The following is a 19,843-nucleotide window of genomic DNA, read 5'->3' as shown; positions in this document are numbered from 1 at the left end:
CCTCGCCTGCTGGGCATGGGGACCTGGGCAGGCTCTGTCGCAGGCCGGCAGCTGGGGCTCCGTGGGGTCCGTGACCTGTCACACAGCTCCACCCCAGCTGGGGTAAAATTCAACACCAGCCTGTTCAAAGGAGCTCTCTCCCCCAGCGCCCCAGCCCCCCAGGGCTTTGATGTGTTGATGGTCCCTGCGAAGGTGCCACTTCACACCTCCGGCCTCAGCATAAAGCCTGGGGCTGCTGCGCTCTCCCCACACGCAGCCTGAGAAGCCCTGACGCCATGGCCAGCAGTCCTGCCCAGCTCCTAGCCCGGGATCTCCAGCTGCTCCCGAGCCAGGCCCTGCTGCAGGAGTGGGGCAGGGTCCAGCCCAGCACGGAGGGGTACAGCAGCTGCTCCCCAACGCCCTCCACAGACTCCAGCGGCCTCTCACCCCTCTACCCCCTCTGCCCAGCTCCCCAGGAGCCCCGCAGCAGCTGCCCTGCAGCCCTGAGCCTGGTGCTGACGCCAAGACGCAGGGCTGGCCTGCGCCCAGCCTACGGGAGCAGGAAGGGCAGCCGGGGCAGGGCAGGCGGCGGGCAGAGGCAGAGCGCCAGCGAGCGGGAGAAGCTGCGCATGAGGAACCTGTCCAAGGCTCTCCACACCCTGCGACGCTACCTGCCCCCCTCGGTGGCACCGGCCGGCCAGAGCCTGACCAAGATCGAGACCCTGCGCCTCACCATCCGCTACATCTCCCACCTGTCGGAGCTGCTGGGGCTCAGCGAGGAGACGCTGGCCCAGAGGAGAGAGGGCCCACGCCGGCGCTGCCAGCTGTGCCCCGAGGGGCTGGGTTGCTGCCAGGCCAGGACCCCTGGCCTCCAGGCAGCATCTCCAGCCCCGTGGGAGGGGTCCCCCCCGGCCGCAGCGTCCTGGGTGTCGCCCACCTGCTGCCCTGCCGCAGGGACGCCCCCCGAGCCGCACGGGGCTCTCGGCACAGACACGGCCGCTTGGCTTTCGCTCCCTTACTGCCCTGCCGCAGGGACGCCCGCCGAGCCGCACGGGGCGCGAACCCTGGATGCGGGGCCAATGCTGCTGCCAGCTGAGTTTGCAGGCGCGGGCCTGTCCTCCCAGGTATGTTCGCGCTCCGCCCCCTCGTCAGCCTGGGCTGCGTCCTCGGTTTACCTGCCAGAGGACGTGTTCAGTGCCCCAGCTCTGGGGAACCCGCCTTCCGCCTGGCCTGGTGCTGTGACTGCTGCAGTTGGCAGGGCTCTGCCTGAGTGGCGCTGGGCGCTGCGTCCTCTGGGAACCAGGCACTCCCCACATTCCCGGCCACTTGCAGTGGCCTGTGGGCCGGGACTGAGCGGAGGGCAGCATGCCCTGCCCGGGGAAGCGGGGGACAGCGGGGAAGGGTTTTCCAGGGCGGGTGCTGCGGCATGGGGAGCTGGGAGTGACATGCTCAGGGCTGCTCAGCCGATCGGCACAGCAGAGCCTGTGGGGGCTTGACACAGACCACCCCGCTTCCCTGGCCCTTGTGGGAGTCAGCTTCGGCTGACAGGGCAGCGTGAATGGCTCAGTGCCCTCGCTCCAGGGTCTCGCTGGCCCTGCCCTGCTTGCAGCCTGTCTGTGCCCTCCAGGGGCAGTTTGTGGGTGCCGCTCAGACGGCCCCCCTCTCCGTCCGGATCCCGGAGTCAGCGCCCGGGGGTCTGGCCAGGGCTGTGGCTCCACTGATCCCTGTGCTCCTCTCTGCAGGATCTCTCCAGCGAGCTCCTCTCCCTCCTGGAGGCCCTGCTTCCCCAGGACTGATCTCCACTGCCCGGCCAGGGGGAGAAGCCTGAGAAGCAGCCGGTGGCAGAGCAAGTCCTCATGAGCCCGGCTGGAGAGGGCCACACGCACGGGAGGAATGAGAGGGACGCTGTTGCTGTCGCTGGCTGACGGACTCTGCCCTGGATCGTGTGCCCCCTTCTGAGGACAATGCCGCTGTGCATGGCCGTGCAGGCGTGGGGCACGCTGGGGACGTTCAGGCCTGGGGCACGCTGGGGACGTTCAGGCCTGGGGCACGCTGGGGACGTGCAGGTCTGGGGCACGCTGGGGACGTGCAGGCGTGGGGCACGCTGGAGATGTGCAGGCCTGGGTCATGCTGGAGACGTGCAGATCTGGGGCATGCTGGGGACGTGCAGGCGTGAAGCACGCTGGAGATGTGCAGGTGTGGGGCACGCTGGGGACGTGCAGGCCTGGGGCACGCTGGGGACGTGCAGGCGTGGGGCACATGCAGGGGTGGGAGGGTATTTATTGAGTTATTTCCAGGCCAGGGGACAATAGCTGAAGAGATCTGAAAGCTGATGTGATGCTGTGAATGAATAAACCTGTGTCTGTGACCTCCTGCCTCTTGCTGTCGTGGCGTCCGGGGGAGCTGGGGGAGGGAAGGGGGAACCATTATGGATCAACAGGCATCTCTGCTTCGGCCTCCTAGCCAGAACTGGACCTGCTGCTTGGGAGGAGGCTGCCCTGCTGTTAGGGCACTGGTCTGGGAGCCCGGACTCCTGGGTTCTATTCGTGGTTTGGCCACAGAGCTCACGCCCCAGCGGTGGGCTCCATGATAAGCCCGTGGGTGGGTAGACATCGATTTGGTGTGGGGGCTTGTTGGGCAGGTCCCTTTGCCCACCCTCTGGGCCTCTGTCTCCCTCGGTCCCACTTGGGGAGGATGCTACACAAGCCCTTTGCCTGCAGGAGGGATTCTCCTGAGCTGTGCGGGGGGAGGACCCAGGGTTCCCTTCCTCCCTCACATCCCTGTGACCCCATGGGACCACCACCATGCTGGGGCACCCCCAGGGCAGGGAAGGAGACTCGAACCAGCCAGTATGTAAGGTCCCTTGCCTGGCGCCCACGAGGAGCCGCTGCCTTAAGGAGCCATGGAGGCCACTGCCCCGGTTGCGGGGGGGGGATGGGCCCCTGCTCTCCTCTGCCCTCTCCTGCATGCACAGGCCTGGGAGAGCTCTGCACAGCCCCCAGAATCCCAGCTCTGCAAGGGGCGTGAGGCACCCCTGTGCGGTGGCTGTCCTGCCTTCCCCAGGGCTGGGTGCAGGCTAGTGCTAAGTGCCCCCAACACATGGCCTGGCTACTGGGGCTCATTAAAGATCACTTGGGGCTTAGCCCTGGGGTGGGTGAGCTCAGCCCGTGTCCTGCCCCTGTTCCTGTGTGGCTCATTTCACTTGGCCTCACTAGAGTCCACTGAATGCTGGATGCTTCTGAGCTTCCTGTTCTAACATGCTGTGTCATTTTGCTGCTGCATCCCACCCCAGAGGTGGCTGTATTTCCACAGGGGGTGAGTGATCCCAGTGTACGGGCTGGCAAGCCCTTTGCGATAGACGGTGCGGTGTTAGTTACACATGGTATCAATGGCGACTCTGTGATTCTGTGCCTGATTATCTCACAGCTCTGTCCCCCTGTAGGAAAAGGGGTGTCACAGGCCCAGCCCACGGGAGTGGGGGGAACGACACAACAGAGAGGATCAGGATTCAGCCCTGGATAACTAGATGGAGATCCCTGTCCCGGCGTCTCCGGGCGATGCTCTGGAACTGCTCCCTACGAAGCCAGTCAGGACTCTGGGGAAGTCTCCTCTCTGGGAGCAGCCTGTCTGCAGGACACACAGCTCACACGGCTTCCACCTTCCTGGGTCTAACCTTGGAGCATTCAGCCTCCTTTGCCCCTCCATGCGCTTCCCCCAGCGAGTCCGCCCAGGCGGGGTCCTGGGGAAGCCAGAGGGTCCTGCCCCCCAACTCCGCAGTCAGACGTGACTCTCAGCCAGCCAGTAAAACAGAAGGTTTATTAGACGACAGGAACATGGTCTAACACAGAGCTTGTAGGTGCAGAGAACAGGATCCCTCAGCCGGGTCCATTTTGGGGGGCAGTGAGCCAGACAACCCCGTCTGCCCTTCACTCCATGTCCCAGCCAGCCCCAAACTGAAACTCCCTCCAGCCCCTCCTCCTCTGGGCTTTGTGCCTTTCCCAGGCCAGGAGGTCACTGGATTCCTTTGTTCTCTGACCCTTTAGCTCTCACCTTGCAGGGCGAAGGGCCCAGGCCATCAGTGGCCAGGAGACAGAGTGTCGCCATTTATGTACCCTGGCCCTTTGCTCTGCAACAGTTACACCCCCTTATCCCACCACCTAGAGACTTAAGAAATGACTAGGGGAAACTGAGGCACCCCTACAGTATTCAGAGGAAACATTAAGAACAGTCCCACTTTGTCACAGTCCCATGACACCTGGACCCTGGGCAGAGCGGGGTCCCAGCTCAGAGCACTCTCCAATGCCCTGGTAGGGAAGGCGGGGCTCTGCCCGGTCGTAGGGAGGCTGGGCTCAGCTGCTGGGGCTTTGGCACATGTGTAAATGCAGCCAGGTGCAGGGTGTGAAACCTCCCAGCCCAGGAGGCAGCAGCCTGTGGGGGCTTGTGGGTGGGAATTGGGGAAAGTGATCACAGCTGTTCCCTGGGGAGTCCCCGCCCCCGTCAGGCAGTGTGGCAATGGGCCTAAGGGGCTGGGCGGGTCCTAGCCCAGGGCTCTCGGCAGAGCTGTGTGGCCGCATTTCCCACCCCAATGCCCAGGGCCAGGACCTGTTGCTCTCTCCTGAGAGCCGAGACTTTCCCCATGATTCCAGGCATGAGGGGCATTGCGGGAGTGGTGGTGAGCACTGTGCTCAGGAATGGGGCGCTGAGGATGTGGGGCAGAGTGGGGCCTGTGTCCACGGGGGGCTGGGATCCCTGCCAGCGCTGGCTCCTGACCCTGGCTCTCAGCATGGGGCCCGCCGTGGGGCGGCTCCGCTCCTGGTGTGTGGGGCCTGTCCTGGGCAGCTGGGAGAGCCCATTACAGGGATGTTGCTAATTGGGATTGACAGGGAGATGCTAATAGACCAGAGGAGGCTCCATCTCCTCCCCCCTCCCCAGGCTCTGGGGCAGGGGCTGGGCAGCTAATGAGCCCCACTTAGTTGTGAACTGACTTGCTAATAACATTAATTCCTTCTGCCAGAGGGACACGGCCTTTGAGATGCAAAACACCCCTGTTGTGCCCAGGCCTATCTCAGCATGGGCCACGTTGCCCCCCCCAGGCCAGTGCTCCTCTGGGCACCATCCGTTCCCCCTTGGCCCCAGGTTAAATGGCCAGTAGCCCCGGGGTGCCAGCCTGCACCTCTCTCTGTGGCTGCAGCAGCCTGAGTCTTTGGGCACCCTCCATATGGGAACAGCCCTTCACCACGGGCCGCTGGCCTGGAAGGGGCTGTGCAATGCACAGGGCCGTGGGCCTTGGAGGTGGGGGTGGAATCTCACGGCAAGGCTGGGAGGTGGGGGCTCCAGGGCACTCAGCACCCCCAACAGATGGAGGGGCTGAGCCTCTGAGAGCCCCAGAACTGCACTCTGGAGCCAGCATGACGCTCGGTTTGTCTCAGCGGATCCTGGCTCTGCCCTGCTTGGTTCCCTGCTCTGCCACCTCAGGTCACCTGCGGAGACAAACAGCAGCCCCCTGTCTGGGCCCGTCTGGGCAAATCACGGGACGGGGCCACATGCTGCTCCGCTGAATGCGAGCGTGTGCGATCCCTGCACCCTGACGTGTCCAGGCAGTGCCATGTTGCACGCGCAGAGCACATCCCCTGCCCGTGTGAGGTGAGCGTGTGACAGCACCATCCTCCCTGTGAGGTCGCACAGTCCATGGGGACTCAGCACCTCACTGTGTCCTGCGGAGACTCCTGCTGGCAGCTGGGCTGGGGGGTCGGGACCCACCGTGGGGTAGCTGGATTGTCCTTCCCCAGGCCTGTCCCGTGGTGCAGCCAGGCCAAGCGCATCAGCCACAGCAGCGGCTCAGACCTGGGTCCTGGTTGATTGAATCCGGTGTGACGAAGCGGAACTGTTCTTAATGTTTCCTCTGAATAGTGTGGGGGTGCCTCAGTTTCCCCTAGGCAGTTCTTAAGTATCTAGGTGGTGGGGTAAGGGTGTATGATCATTGCAGAGCCCTAGAGGGCAGGTGTGTGCAGGGGTCTGGACACAGAGAATGGCCGACACCCTGTTTCCTGGCAACTGATGGCCTGGCCCTTCCCCCCTGCAAGGTGAGAGCTAAAGGGTTGGAGAACAAAGGAATCAGGTGACCTCCTGGCCCGGGACAGGGACAAAGCCCAGAGGAGGAGGGGCTGGAGAGAGTTTTCAGTTTGGGGCTGGCTGGAGACCTGGAGTGAAGGGCAGACGTGGTTGTCTGGCTCACTGCCCCCCAAAATGGACCCAGCTGAGGGGTCCGGTTCTCTGCACCTACAAGCTCTGTGTTAGACCATGTTCCTGTCGTCTAATAAACCTGTTTTACTGGCTGGCTGAGAGTCCCATCTGACTGCGGAGTTGGGGGGCAGGACCCTCTGGCTTCCCCAAGACCCCGGCTGGGCGGACTGGCTGTGGGAAGCGCATGGAGGGGCAGAGGATGCTGAATGCTCGGAGGTCAGACCCAGGAAGGTGGAAGCTGTGTGAGCTGTGTGTCCTGCAGACAGGCTGCTCCCAGAAAGGAGACTTCCCCAGAGTCCTGACTGGCTTCGTAGGGAGCAGTTCCAGAGCACCACCCGGGGACACCGTGACACCCAGGTCCAGACATCCGGCAGGCTGTCTGTGCTGGTGTCTGCCAGCTTTCCCCGGGGCTGGACATGTGCCCCGGCCGGCCACGGGGTGTCACTGGAGAGCTGTGTCTGAGGAGTGAGGCCCGGAGGCTGCGGGGCAGGTGCTTTGCCCGGGCCAGGCCTGCAGCACGGGGGCAGGCTGCTGCCAAGGGAGCACTGGGTGCAGAGTGGACCCTGTCCAGCACCGCTGCCTCCTATCAGGCAGGGACGTCCAGGCTTCCCAGGCTCAGGGGCGCCCCTTGCACCAGAGGGGAGTCGGAGGGCGCCGGTGGGCACCGAGCCAATCTGTGAGTCTGGCAGCGATGGGGTGGATATCCAGCCCCCCACCCTGCCAGCCTCTGGATGCCAAAGCATTGCTTTTGTGGGTCTAGCCCTGCACCACAGAGAGCTTAACAGACCAGCAACCACATCGGTTCAGTGGCTCCTGCTGAAAACGGCCAGGGTGCGCTGTGGCCGCGGAGGTCATGCCAGGTCGCCAGGAGCTCCTGGGCTGCTCCACCCTAATGCCAGGTTCCACCAGCACCAGAGACAACCCTGGTGCTGCCGGCTGGGGAGACAGCCCAGCCAGAGGGGAATCCCGGGCACAGGGGAGACAGGCCTACAGCTCACCCCACAGCCCTAGGGACCTGGTGCACCCCAGCCAGGGTCCCCGGCTGTCCTGTCCACTTGGTCCCCGTGGGCAGGGTTTGTACCTGGCCCCTGGGCCCAACATCCCCAGACGTGGATCCAGCCCCTCATCTGCCCAGGGCTTTGGATGGAGGAGCTGCAGAGAGAGGCAAGCTGGGGTAGGGCTATTGTGCTTTGTGATGGGGCGCCAGACACCCCTCCACAGCGGAGACAGGCTGCTTGGCAGGGTTGTGTGCCCCATGCCTGCCCCCCTGTCCAGCAAGGGAGGCTGTCCGGACAGACCACCGCACTCACGGCAGCTCTTGGTGGGAGCACGTGTGTGTGAGTGTGGATGTGAGTGTGTCACCAGGCCTGTGATGCCGTGTTAGCGCACGTCTGACTGGGAGTGCGTGTGAATGAGTGTGTGTGAGGGTGTGACTGCATGTGACCCGGGGTAGTGTGTGTGTGAGTGCGTGTGACCGTGTGTGTGGGTGCCACATGGGGGATGGGTGAGCAAAGCCTTTTAAACACAAGTTTATTCCATCAAGAAGCAACCTGAGCCGTCAAGGGCATCTCATCGACCAGCTGCGTCAGCGTCCAGCGAGTCCCGTGACGGGGGCAGGTGGCAGTGACAGCAGCTTCTCCCCCTCCCAGCCCTGGGACTGGTGGGACTGGAGTCCGAGTGGGGGCTGGCTGCCGGGGGGGCCCACCGGCTGGCTCGCTGCCGCGGGGATGCAGTGCGACCCTAATGCCGAGGGAGGCTCCGGACACTGAGCGGGAACCAGCAGCACCAGCTCTGACCCACACAGAGCAGTGGGAGTTTGTGGCCAGAGGTGAGGAGGGGGGTGGGTGGCTTGGGGCCCTGCTCCTTGTCCTCTGCTGTCCCAGCTGGGAGGGATGCATGGGGCAGGGGAGGCTGGGCAGGCATCCCCTTGCCCAGGGGCCGGATGCGCCTGGGGGATGCGGATTGGTGCAGGCTGGGTGCGGGGGCTGCCCGGCCCCACAACCGCCTCAGCAGGTGTCTGGGTGGGACCGGCGGAGGGAGCATCTCCCACTGGTAGCGACAGCGTGGATCCTGTCAGGACGTCCACTCCCCGGGCATGATGGAGGGACGTCCCCACCCCGGGTATTGCTGTGGACACGGCACGCACCTGTGTCCCAGAGAGTGTGGCATGCGGCATGGACGCTGACCTGGCATTAGAAAAGGTTCAGAAAAGGGCAACTAAAATGATTAGGGGTTTGGAACGGGTCCCATATGAGGAGAGATTAAAGAGGCTAGGACTTTTCAGCTTGGAAAAGAGGAGACTAAGAGGGGATGTGATAGAGGTCTATCAAATCATGAGTGGTGTGAAGAAAGTGAATAAGGAAAAGTTATTTACTTGTTCCCATAATATAAGAACTAGGGGCCACCAAATGAAATTCATGGGCAGCAGGTTTAAAACAAACAAAAGGAAGTTCTTCATTCAGCATAGAGTCAACCTGTGGAACTCCTTGCCTGAGGAGGTTGTGAAGGCTAGGACTATAACAGGGTTTAAAAGAGAACTGGATACATTCATGGAGGTTAAGTCCATTAATGGCTATTAGCCAGGATGGGTGAGGAATGGTGTCCCTAGCCTCTGTTTGCCAGAGGGTGGAGATGGATGGCAGGAGAGAGATCACTAGGTCCTTACCTGTTAGGTTCACTCCCTCTGGGGCACCTGGCACTGGCCACTGTCGGCAGACAGGACACGGGGCTGGAGGGACCTTTGGCCGGACCCAGTCTGGCCATTCTGATGTTCTTATAGCTCACAGACCCCTGGGACCACTCCGTGCCCGTTGCCAGCCTGGGGGTGGGGGAGGACTGGGAGCTCCCTGTGGGGGGAGGGGGCACCTGCCTTGCTCAGCAGAGGCTGATTGCTGGTGACTCCACTACCCCCCCAGCCCCTCAGGGGCCAGCCTGGGCCCACTACTGAGAGCGGCCCTGGAGCAGAGACCGAATGGGGCGTTCCCTCTTTAAGGGAGCTGCTGGGGCCAGGGATGCTGTGGGAGCAGCTCTCTGGCCAAGGCAGGCCGGGGAGGTGAGGTGGGCTGTGTTCTGGAGGGTGGGACAGCTCCCGGCCCTCCCCTCGCTGGTGCCAGCTCCACCCTCCCCACTCCGATCGTTAGCTGGAGCCCATCACTGCGGCGTCTGGGCCACACAGAACGGCAGGACCAGGGAAGTCGGTGAGAGTGGGGAGGGAGGAGAAGCTGTTCCTGGCCTTCCTCGGGGCCTGGTGGATCTTCAGGGAGAGCTCCACAGCCAGGGGCCTTGCCTGGCAGCGTGTCCCCCCGGCTGAGCTCCCAGCCCCCTCCAGGTTCCACTCCCCAGCCGGGGCTCTCTGGAGGCTGCCAGGAAATGCCCCCGGCTGGCGCTGGGTGCCAGCCACTCATAGGTCACTCAGGAGGCTGCTCCGAGAGGAGAAGCAGAGACACAAATAGCTGGCGGGGGCAGCACGGAGCTGGGCCAAGCCCACTGCCAGGCTGGGGCTGTTGGCTCCTGCCCTTGGCTGGGAGGCTGGTGTCCTATGGGGGAGCTGTCCAAGTGAGGGGTGTGGTGGGAGCCCCTGGGCCTGCAGCTCCCCCCATGCGGAGCTCAGCTGCCCCCTGGCCCAGGCCGACTGCACTGGTACGAGCGGGACCCCTTCATCCAGCTGCGCCAGGCTTCCCCGCCCTGCCGTGCCCAGGCCCTGCCAGGCTGTCTTGGCCCGGGGCTCAGCCCCATAAGGAGGTGCCCTGTGCAGTGCCAAGGATGCTGCCTGGAACCTGTGCCCATGGGCTGGGGGCTCTGCGTGGTGGGGAGTTGCCTCGGGGGTCACACTCCCCGGGAGTGGGTGCTGACGCTGTCTGTCTGTCTGTCTGTCCCAGCAGGGGGAAGCAGGCTGTGCCCCCCGTGTCTCTGTGATGAACGCCAGCCAGGGAGTGGGCCTGGGGCCCTCCAGCAGCCCCCTGCCCTCCGAGGGCAGCTGCGGGGGGGGCCCCTGGCCCAACAGGAGCGAGGGGGCTCTGCAGCTGCCCACCTTCTCCCCCGCCGCCAAGGCCCGCGTCATCCTCACCTTCGGGCTCCTCACCCTCTCGGCCGCCGGCAACCTGGCGGTGCTGTGGGCGGGCGCGGGCGGGCGGCGCGGGAAGCTCTCGCACGTCCACCTGCTCCTGCTGCACCTGGCGGCGGCCGACCTGCTGCTCACCTGCGTGGTGATGCCGCTGGACGCCGTCTGGAACCTCACGGTGCAGTGGCGGGCGGGGGACCTGGCCTGCCGCCTCCTCATGTACCTCAAGCTGCTGGCCATGCACGCCTCGGCCTTCGTCACCGTGGTGATCAGCCTGGACCGCCAGGCCGCCATCCTGCGCCCGCTGGCCGCCGCCCAGGCCCGCAGGAGGAACCGCCGCATGCTGTATGCGGCCTGGCTGCTGAGTGCTGGGCTCTCCGTGCCGCAGGTACCGCCGGGCCTCCCCGCCCCCCGGGCGCCCGCCGGGCCTCCCCGCCCCCCGGGCCTCCCACCCCCCGGGCGCCCACCGGGCCCCACCCTGCGGATACCCCCTGCCCCTTCCCACCCCACAGATACTCGCTGGTCCCCGCCCCAGAGATACCCACTACCCCCTCACACCTCAGGTACACACCCCCTGTCCCTTCCTACCCCAAGTACCTGCCGGTCCCCACCCGCACATGCCTGCTGCCCCCTCCCACCCCAGGTACCCCATCCTCTTCACCCACCGCAGATACCGCCCCGTTCTCCCCTCCCCCAGGTATCCATCCCATAGCCCCTGCTGTCCTAGCCCTGGGCTCCCACCCCAGTTCTGCCGAAGCCCCTCGTTACCCTCCTGCAGTCCCCTGAGCGGAGCAGAGTCTGCTGGGCCAGTTAGCAATGGGTGGGGATCTTGTGCTGTTAGCTGTGCGCAGAACGGGGGCTGCTGAGCTCTCCCAAACTCATCTCACATGGGAGGGGCTCCTCGCACTGCACTGCTCCTCTCCCAGCAGGCTGAAAGGGGCCCCCAGGAGCCTGCCAGGGCTGTGAGTCAGGCTGCAGCAGTGTGAGCTGGGGGTGGAGGGTGTGGGGGGAAGGGGTGGTATGCGGGGAGCTCTCTGGGGGCTCCCTCAAATGGCAGAGCCCAGCTAGTGCGGCACCCCCCTGTGTGGTATTCCCTGCAGTCGTCTCTCCGGAGCTGGGCTCAGATGGGCATGGCGGACGCCCCCATCTCCCTGCGGCTCAGCTCACACCACAGGACATGGGAGTGCTGGAACAGCCTCTTGTCCCCTGATGTCCAGGTCCCCAGCAAGCTAGCTTGGCCCACAAACGTTTGTGGTTCCAAGCCCTGGCCCTCACCCGGGTGTTGGAGGGGTTGGGAGGGGTTGGCAAAGCCCTCTCCACGTCTGGCTCTTGGCCCCGCTGGGTCGGGCGCGGGCCCACGCCAGGGTCGACTCTCCTCTCTTTCGCTCTGTTTTGCTTCCAGCTGTTCCTGTTCCACACAGTCACCATCCGCTCCCCGCAGAACTTCACCCAGTGCACCACGCAGGGCAGCTTCCCCCAGCGCTGGCATGAGACGGCCTACAACATGCTGGGCTTTGCCTGCCTCTTCCTCCTGCCGCTGCTCATCATGGTCTGCTGCTACGCCCGCATCCTGCTGGAGATCTCCCGGCGCATGGGCACCAGCCTCTGTGAGTGGGCTGGGGCTGGGAGGTGGGCCTGGGGACGCACGGGGCTGGGGTGGGGCTGTGGGGGCTGGGGAGAACCTGGTGATGGGGTGGAGCCATGAGGGGTCGGTGCATTGCAGGAGAAGACGGACTCCTTGGGCTGATACTCAGAGAGGCAGGGCAAGCCAGGCATCTCCTTTTGCCCTTGGGCTTCCCATGCTCCCAGATACAGATGGGGCTGGGGGGACGCTGGTGGGGCTGGGGTGGGCCTTGAGGCGGCTCTGGCTCATGCTGAGGGTTGGACCGGTCCTGAGTTCCAGAATCAGGCCCAAGGTCCCTGCCCTGAGGCTCGTCCGTGGGGCCAGGTTACCCAGAGAGCTGGCTGCCCCTGTGTGGAGTGCTGCAGCCAGCCTGGCCCTGGGGCTCACATCTGGGCCCCCACCCTTCGGATGGCTGCTCCTCTCCGGAGACGCCACCGACTAGCAGCGAAGCCCATGGACCTGGCACGCTGAGCGGCGTGGGGCCGCGGGGGGCAGCCTGGGCCCTGGGGTGCGCCAGCTCCCCCATGGCTAACGTGGTGTGGGGGTGGCTGCCCCCTGCCCTGACAGCCCTGTTCCCTGTCGCGCTAGTCTCCTCCAAGGAGGTGCCCCTGCGCCGCTCCACCAACAACATCCCGCGGGCACGGCTGCGCCTGCTGAAACTGAGCGTGGTCATCGTCAGCTCCTTCATCGTCTGCTGGACGCCCTACTACCTGCTGGGCCTCTGGTACTGGTTCTGCCCCCGGGCCATGGCGGAGACGGTCTCGCAGTCCCTCACCCACCTCCTCTTCATCTTCGGCCTCCTCAACCCCTGCCTGGACCCCCTCACCTACGGCCTCTTCACCATCCCCTTCCGCAGGGGGCCGGGGCATTGCTGCCGGGGGGGGCACAGAGCAGGGCCCGAGCCCTGTTCCCCGGCAACTGGATCCTCCCGCTGCTCCGCCACCTCCTCGCATGCCAAGCGGGGCGCCATGGCCACCCCGGCACACGAGATGCCCGGGGCCCAGAGCCACCTGGGCAATGGGACCGGCAGCGTCGACAGCAGCTGCCCGTGAGGCCAGGGCCTGGATGGGCCGGGCTAGTGGGCTCTGCCCTTGTGCCCAGCTCAGCCTGGGGCCATGAGGGGTCGCTGCATTGCAGGAGAAGACGGACTCCTTGGGCTGATACTCAGAGGGGCAGGGCAAGCCAGGCATCTCCTTCTGCCCTTGGGCTTCCCATGCTCCCAACACCCCACCGAACATCATGAATGGTGGAGCCCAAATCCACGCGGCTGGGGGAGGAGTGTGGGGGGCACTGGGAGGGCAGGGGCAGGCAGTGACAGCAGCCGGGCCCTCTCCAGGGTCTCTCGCTCCCTAGGATGGGGGATAGGGAGCGAGGCTGGACACAGTCAGCAGTGTGGGCCAGGAGCCCTGCAGGTTAGGAGGCCATGTGGGAAGTCTCCCTTCTGAGGTTATTTGGGGCTGACGGTGCTGGCTCCGCTGGGCCCCTGGAGTGGGTGGGCTGCCCTGCTCCCTGGCCTGGCTGCGCCCTGCTTCCCGGCTGGGCCGGTCTCTCTGCTCTGGCCCTGGGGGTGCTGGCTGCACACAAGTGGGGCCATGCAGGGCACCAGGGAGGGTGAATCACGGAGCGTGTGGCAGGAGCGAGGCTCCCACTGGACTTCACCAGCCAACCGGCAACGTTAGCGTCAGGTGCAGGGTGTGGGGCAGAGAGCCAGCCCCACTCCCACCAAGCCAGTGTGCAGAGGGGGCAGGACAGGGCGCATGTGGGCATGTGCCCCAGGCGGCAGAAGCTTCCTTGGTGGAAAGTCCCATGTTGTCCTCCCAGCCGCCCCCTCCTTTAGTGTCTCTGCTCCAACCCAGGAGCATCAGCTGGCCCCATCCCCACTGCTTTGGTGCAGCATCCCCAGCTTTGCCAACTCCCCTCAATCCTGACCTGCAGCCCCCCACTATCCCAGCCGTGAGCTTCCCTCCACAGCTCTGCGGTGCCCCTCAATCCTGACCCGCAGCCCCCCGCTACCCCACCCCTGGGCACCCCCACTCCTCTGCCAGCGCCCCTCAATCCATCCCGCAGCCCCCCGCTACCCCACCCCTGGGCTCCCCCACACCTCTGCCAGCGCCCCTCAATCCATCCCGCAGCCCCCCGCTACCCCACCCCTGGGCACCCCCACACCTCTGCCAGTGCCCCTCAATCCTGACCCGCAGCCCCCTGCCACCCCACCCCTGGGCACCCCCACAGCTCTGCGGTGCCCCTCAATCCATCCCGCAGCCCCCCGCTACTCCCCCCGGGCACCCCCACACCTCTGCCAGCGCCCCTCAATCCATCCCGCAGCCCCCCGCTACCCACCCCTGGGCACCCCCACAGCTCTGCCAGCGCCCCTCAATCCATTCCGCAGCCCCCCGCTACCCCCCCGGGCACCCCCACAGCTCTGTGGTGCCCCTCAATCCATCCCACAGCCCCCCGCTACCCCACCCCTGGGCACCCCCACACCTCTGCCAGTGCCCCTCAATCCATCCCGCAGCCCCCCGCTACCTCCCCGGGCACCCCCACAGCTCTGCGGTGCCCCTCAATCCATCCCACAGCCCCCCGCTACCCCACCCCTGGGCACCCCCACACCTCTGCCAGTGCCCCTCAATCCTGACCCGCAGCCCCCTGCCACCCCACCCCTGGGCACCCCCACAGCTCTGCGGTGCCCCTCAATCCATCCCGCAGCCCCCCGCTACTCCCCCCGGGCACCCCCACACCTCTGCCAGCGCCCCTCAATCCATCCCGCAGCCCCCCGCTACCCACCCCTGGGCACCCCCACAGCTCTGCCAGCGCCCCTCAATCCATTCCGCAGCCCCCCGCTATCCCCCCGGGCACCCCCACAGCTCTGTGGTGCCCCTCAATCCATCCCACAGCCCCCCGCTACCCCACCCCTGGGCACCCCCACACCTCTGCCAGTGCCCCTCAATCCATCCCGCAGCCCCCCGCTACCTCCCTGGGCACCCCCACACCTCTGCCAGTGCCCCTCAATCCATCCCACAGCCCCCCGCTACCCCACCCTTGGGCACCCCCACACCTCTGCCAGTGCCCCTCAATCCATCCCACAGCCCCCTGCTACCCCAACCCCGGGCACCCCCACACCTCTGCCAGCGCCCCTCAATCCATCCCGCAGTCCCCCGCTACCCCACCCCTGGGCACCCCCACACCTCTGCCGGCGCCCCTCAATCCATCCCGCAGCCCCCCGCTACCCCACCCCTGGGCTCCTCTCCACTCCTCTGCCAGTGCCCCTCAATCAGAGGGGATGCATGGGGGGCATGCAAGGTCATGTGCCCCCCAGATTTGCTGCTTGGCTTGTACTGAGCATGCTCACACAGACTGAGTGGTGGGTTGCCCTCACTCTGCCCCCCCACCCCCCACTACCGGCAGGCATGGGTCGTCTCTGCCAATCCTGACTCACAGCCCCCACTTTATCCCAGACCTGGGCTGCCTCCCACAGCTCTGCGGTGCCCCTCAGTCCTGACCCGCAGCCTTCCTGTAATTCCAGAGCTGGAGAGTTCGATTCCTTCCTCTCCCAAACTTTTTTGAAAGGTGGATTTGGCTCCTCTTATGCCATAAATATTTATAATGGGAGTTTTGACTGACAACTGCCCTGCCTTAAAAGAAAGTGGGGCTTAGGGGCTGGGGTCGTATCTCCCCACTAGGGTTGCCAGGCATCCAGTTTTTGACCAGAATGCTTGGTCAAAAAGGGACCCTGGGTGGAGCTGACCGGGCTGTTAAAAGTCCGGTTGGTGGCACAGCGGGGCTCCTGGAAGCAGTGGTATGTCCCCCCTCCAGCTCTTGCGTATAGGGGCAGCCAGGGGGCTCTGCACACTGTCTCTGCCCCAAGTGCCAACTCCGCAGCTCCCACTGGCCTGGAAGTCCGGCCCATGGGTGTCGTGGCGGCAGCACCTGTGGACTGGGCAGCGGGCGCCTCCACGTAGGAGCCGGAGGAGGGACATGCTGCCGCGTCTGGGAGCTGCCTGAGGTAAGCGCTGCCTGGAGCCCCCTCCTGCACCCCAAATCACTTATCCCTGGTCCCACACCAGAGCCCGCTCCCCCAGCCGCAGCCCCCTCCGCACCTGAACCCAGCATTTCTGGCCCCACGTGGGAACATGCACTCCCAGCCCCTCCCACACCCCAACCCCCTGCCTCAGCCTGGAGCCCCCTCCCATACTCCGAACCTCTCGGCTTCCCCCCCCAGCCCGCAGCCCCCTCCTGCACCCCAAACCCCACCCCAGAGCCCACCCCCCAGCCAGAGTCCTCCCCGTCTCCTTCCCCCCGGCCCCCTGAGCCAGCCCTGTGAAAATGAGCAACCGAGTGCGAATGGGGAGAGTGAGTGACAGAGGGAGGAGGGGATGGAGTGAGTGGGGGCGGGGCCTCAGAGAAGGGGTGGGGCCTTGGAGAAGGGGCGGGGCAAGGGTGTAGAAAGTGGGCAAACCTGTCCCCGGGCAGGCTCTTTGTGTACGATACCAGGTGTGTCTCGTGGTCCTGGCCTGCGTGCTGTGGTCGCCCCTGGGCCTGTGCCCACGGTGCCTGGGTCTGGCTGAGCTGTGGTTGGGGCAGCCAGGCGTCTCCCGGCCAGGCTGAGCTGCAGCCCACGAGGCTCCTGAGGAGTGAAGGCAGCACATGGTGCGCTGTGCAGTGTTCCCTGGTCCCTGGGTGGGGCAGGGCTGCTGGACTCCTATCACGTGCTGCCCCACTGGTCTGCTCCCTCCCCCTCGCACTCGGCCTATGCCCCGGGACCCTGCGCTCTGCAGAGGGGCTATGACCGCTCTGGAAGAGAGGGCAAGGGCCCCTCACTCCCGTTCCCAATGCAGCCGTGTGTGGCATGGCCCTGAGCTCGGCCAGGAGCCTGCGCCTCCCCACGGCTCTGTTGCGGGGCCTAACCCGCCTGTCCCTGGGGGCCCACGGGCTGCATCCCAGAGAGCAGATCAGAGCCGCTCTCCTCCCTAGCGCAGGGGTGGGCCATGGAGATCGCTCAATGACGGGGGAACCCTCTGCTCAGCACCTCGGAGATCAGGCCCACAGAGCTGGGCAGGAAGGGGCAGGCCTGACGCCAACAGAGGTAAAGGAACATGCTGCCCCTGTAGATCCAGATGAGCTTGCCTGGAGGGCAGTTGGCCAGGGCTCCTTCCTGCCATCTGTGCTCCCTGCCCCACCAGCGGAGATGCCTTGGCAGCAGCCTCTGGGCATGGAGACTCCAGGCCAGGGAGCTGCTCTGGGACGGGGCAGCCCCTCCCTCCCTGGCTGGGCACCCCTCAGGGGATGGGGAGGACTGTGCACTGTACCTGGAGCTTCCTCTGCCGGCCTTGGGAATAATTCATCCTTCCTCTGCGTGGGGTGCTGGCTCTGCCTCCCCATCCCCTGTTCCACCCTCCCCTGTGCCCCGCTGGGCGTGCATGGGCCCTAGCCGAGGGCTGGCCCTGCTGTTGGTGGCAGGTGGGGCCAGATGGACACGGGGGTTGCCAGGACATTTGGCTCCAGCTCGTGGGCTCTGTGCCCACCCCTTAATCCCGGGAGCTCGTTCTCCTGGAAATTGGAGCCTCCCTGCTCTCACTCAAGGTCGCTGCTCTCCAGGCTCCGGAGCTGTGCACAGCGACAGCTCCAGGGTCAGAGCCATCTGCACACTGGGCAGGCCACGAGGCGCCCATCCTGGGGAGGGGAGAGCAGGCTGTCTGGGTTGCTGCCATCTGTAGTGTGGGATTTGGGGCAGTGGAGGACCCACGGGGTGGCCAGGAGTGAGGTCTTTGCTGGGACGGACTGGCCCTGGATCTGGGAGGTTCTGGACCCGGTTCCCTGTCCCCAGCACCCAGCAGGGTCTCACTTTACACCTGGGATGGACCCTGAAGGGCCTGTCCCCCAGGTGAGGGGCTGGAACATGGCCAGCTGGTGCCAGAGCAGCGTGTGCGTCACCAGCCAGCTTTGCTGCACATCCGGCCGGCACAGCCAGTACCTGCTGCTGGAGACCAGCTAATCCCGGGGTCCTTGGGAGACACGCCGGCAGGCAGGACCTTGCTTCTGGATCAGCAGCTTCGCCCGCTCTCTCCCCTTGTCCTTGCACCGCTGCTGGCCTCCTTGCTCCCGCTCCACACAGGATGCAGGGCCAGCCTGGGGTGGGGGGGGGGAAGAGCCAGTCCCAGGCCATTAGCTCTGCATAGCCACCCGGCCAGAATGGGGCGGGGGGAGTACCTTGCTGCAGGGTCTGGGAGGAGAGATGGGGACGGGGCTGGGGCAGGGGAATGGGTCGGCCATGGCTCATGTAGCCTGCTGCTTCCCCAGAAGGACTGATGGGTGCAAGGAGGTGAGATTAGCAAGTAAACCACCCTCCTTCCTGGTGCCTCTGCCCCATCCCTTGCCCCCCTGAAATCAGTTTCTTAATGTATTCAGCTTAGACTTGCGTGTTTTTGCTTTATTTTTGCTTGGTGACTTACTTTGTTCTGTCTGTTACTACTTGAAACCACTTAAATCCTACTTTTTATGCTTAATAACATCACTTTTGTTTATTAATTAACCCAGAGTAAGTGAGTAATACCTGGGGGAGCAAACAGCTGTGCATATCTCTCTATCAGTGTTATAGAGGGTGGACAATTTATGAGTTTACCCTGTAAGCTTTATACAGGGTAAAACGGATTTATTTGGGGTTTGGACTCCATTGGGAACTGGGTGTCCGGGTGCTGGAGGCAGGAAACCTGCAGAGCTGTTTTCACTTAAAGCCTGCAGCTTTGGGGGTGTGGCCCAGACCCTGGGTCTGTGTTTCTAGCAGGCTGGCATGTCTGGCTCAACAAAGCAGGGCTCTGGAGTCCCAAGCTGGCAGGAAAAACGGGCTCAGAGGTAATCTCAGCACATCAGGTGACAGTCCCAAGGGGGTCTCTGTGACCAAACCCATCACAGGACCTATCCTCCATGAACGTATCTAGTTCTTTTTTGAACCCTGTTATAGTCTTGGCCTTCACAGCATCCTCTGGCAAGGAGTTCCACAGGTTGACTGTGCGTTGTGTGAAGAAATACTGCCTGCTGTTTGTTTTAAACCTGCTGCCTGTTAATTTCTTTAATAGGTTGTGTGGGTAGCTGGGCCAGGCTGAACTGCAGCTGCATGTCCTGGCTACTTACAGCTTGTCCTTTGGTGTTGTCACAGATCCACAGGGTTGGTGCTATGCCCCCAGCTTTGGAACAGTCTCTTGGGGGAACCCCTTCGATGGGTCAGACCTCCGAGGGGTCTCACTCTGTTTTCAGGGTCAGCCACATGCGCTCACCACCTCCAGAGACTGAACCTCTGGGGCTCCAGCCCTCCTGCTTCACAGGGTGAGCTCTGCCCAGCGAATCCAACTGCGACAGCCTGGCAGAGACTCACCCACTCTGCAGGGACTAAGCACCTCACCCAGCGGCTGCAGGGACTGTGAAAACAGTCGGGTTATAGTCACCTGGACACAGCCTAGGGAGGCCTTCGGGCAGCACAGAGAAATGAAGGTCCATGCTGGCCAGCCCACAGCACTTCACCAGCCCCGCTGCCGTGAAGCCCAGTTCAGGCTCCGTCTCTCCCTGACTGCCTTCCTTATTCGGTTCCCGGATGAGAGCTCTGGCTCCTTTCAGAAGCCAGTTCCTTATTTCCCCCCTCACACCTCTCAGTCCTTTATTGTGGGTCAACAGCAGCCAATCCTTTTTAAAGACCCCGTTGGTCAGCTCAGTCAGCTAGGTTACACCCTCTCCCCATATCTCTTAGCCTGCCCAGTGAGCAAACTCAATCCTCCCACAGGTGGGTAGCCATGCAAAGTTTAAGGGAAACTGAGGCACACATAGGACTCATAAAAATATCACAAAAAATTCCAGCTCTGTCACAGCCCAATATGAGCCTCTTCCTCCAAAACTGCACCTGCACCCCTGGGCCTCCTGAAATCAATGGGGCTCCTTTCCAGGAGAAA

The 19,843-nt window shown here is 64.3% G+C and overlaps 1 protein-coding gene across 1 annotated transcript; it reads left to right on the top strand.

The window, feature by feature from the left end:
• The first annotated feature begins 275 nt into the window (after window positions 1–275).
• On the top strand, window positions 276–12,958 carry LOC144271767 (uncharacterized). The gene is made up of 4 exons (XM_077829343.1): window positions 276–1,103; window positions 10,101–10,670; window positions 11,685–11,889; window positions 12,495–12,958. Exons 1-4 carry the CDS (start codon window positions 276–278, stop codon window positions 12,956–12,958), a joined length of 2,067 nt encoding a protein of 688 aa, XP_077685469.1.
• Window positions 12,959–19,843: the final 6,885 nt, after the last annotated feature.

Source organism: Eretmochelys imbricata, chromosome 10, assembly GCF_965152235.1.
Source record: "Eretmochelys imbricata isolate rEreImb1 chromosome 10, rEreImb1.hap1, whole genome shotgun sequence".
In the NCBI taxonomy this organism is placed as follows: Eukaryota; Metazoa; Chordata; order Testudines; family Cheloniidae; genus Eretmochelys; species Eretmochelys imbricata.
The sequence above is the reverse complement of the archived record's forward strand: the minus strand, read 5'-3'. Positions and strand labels throughout refer to the sequence as shown.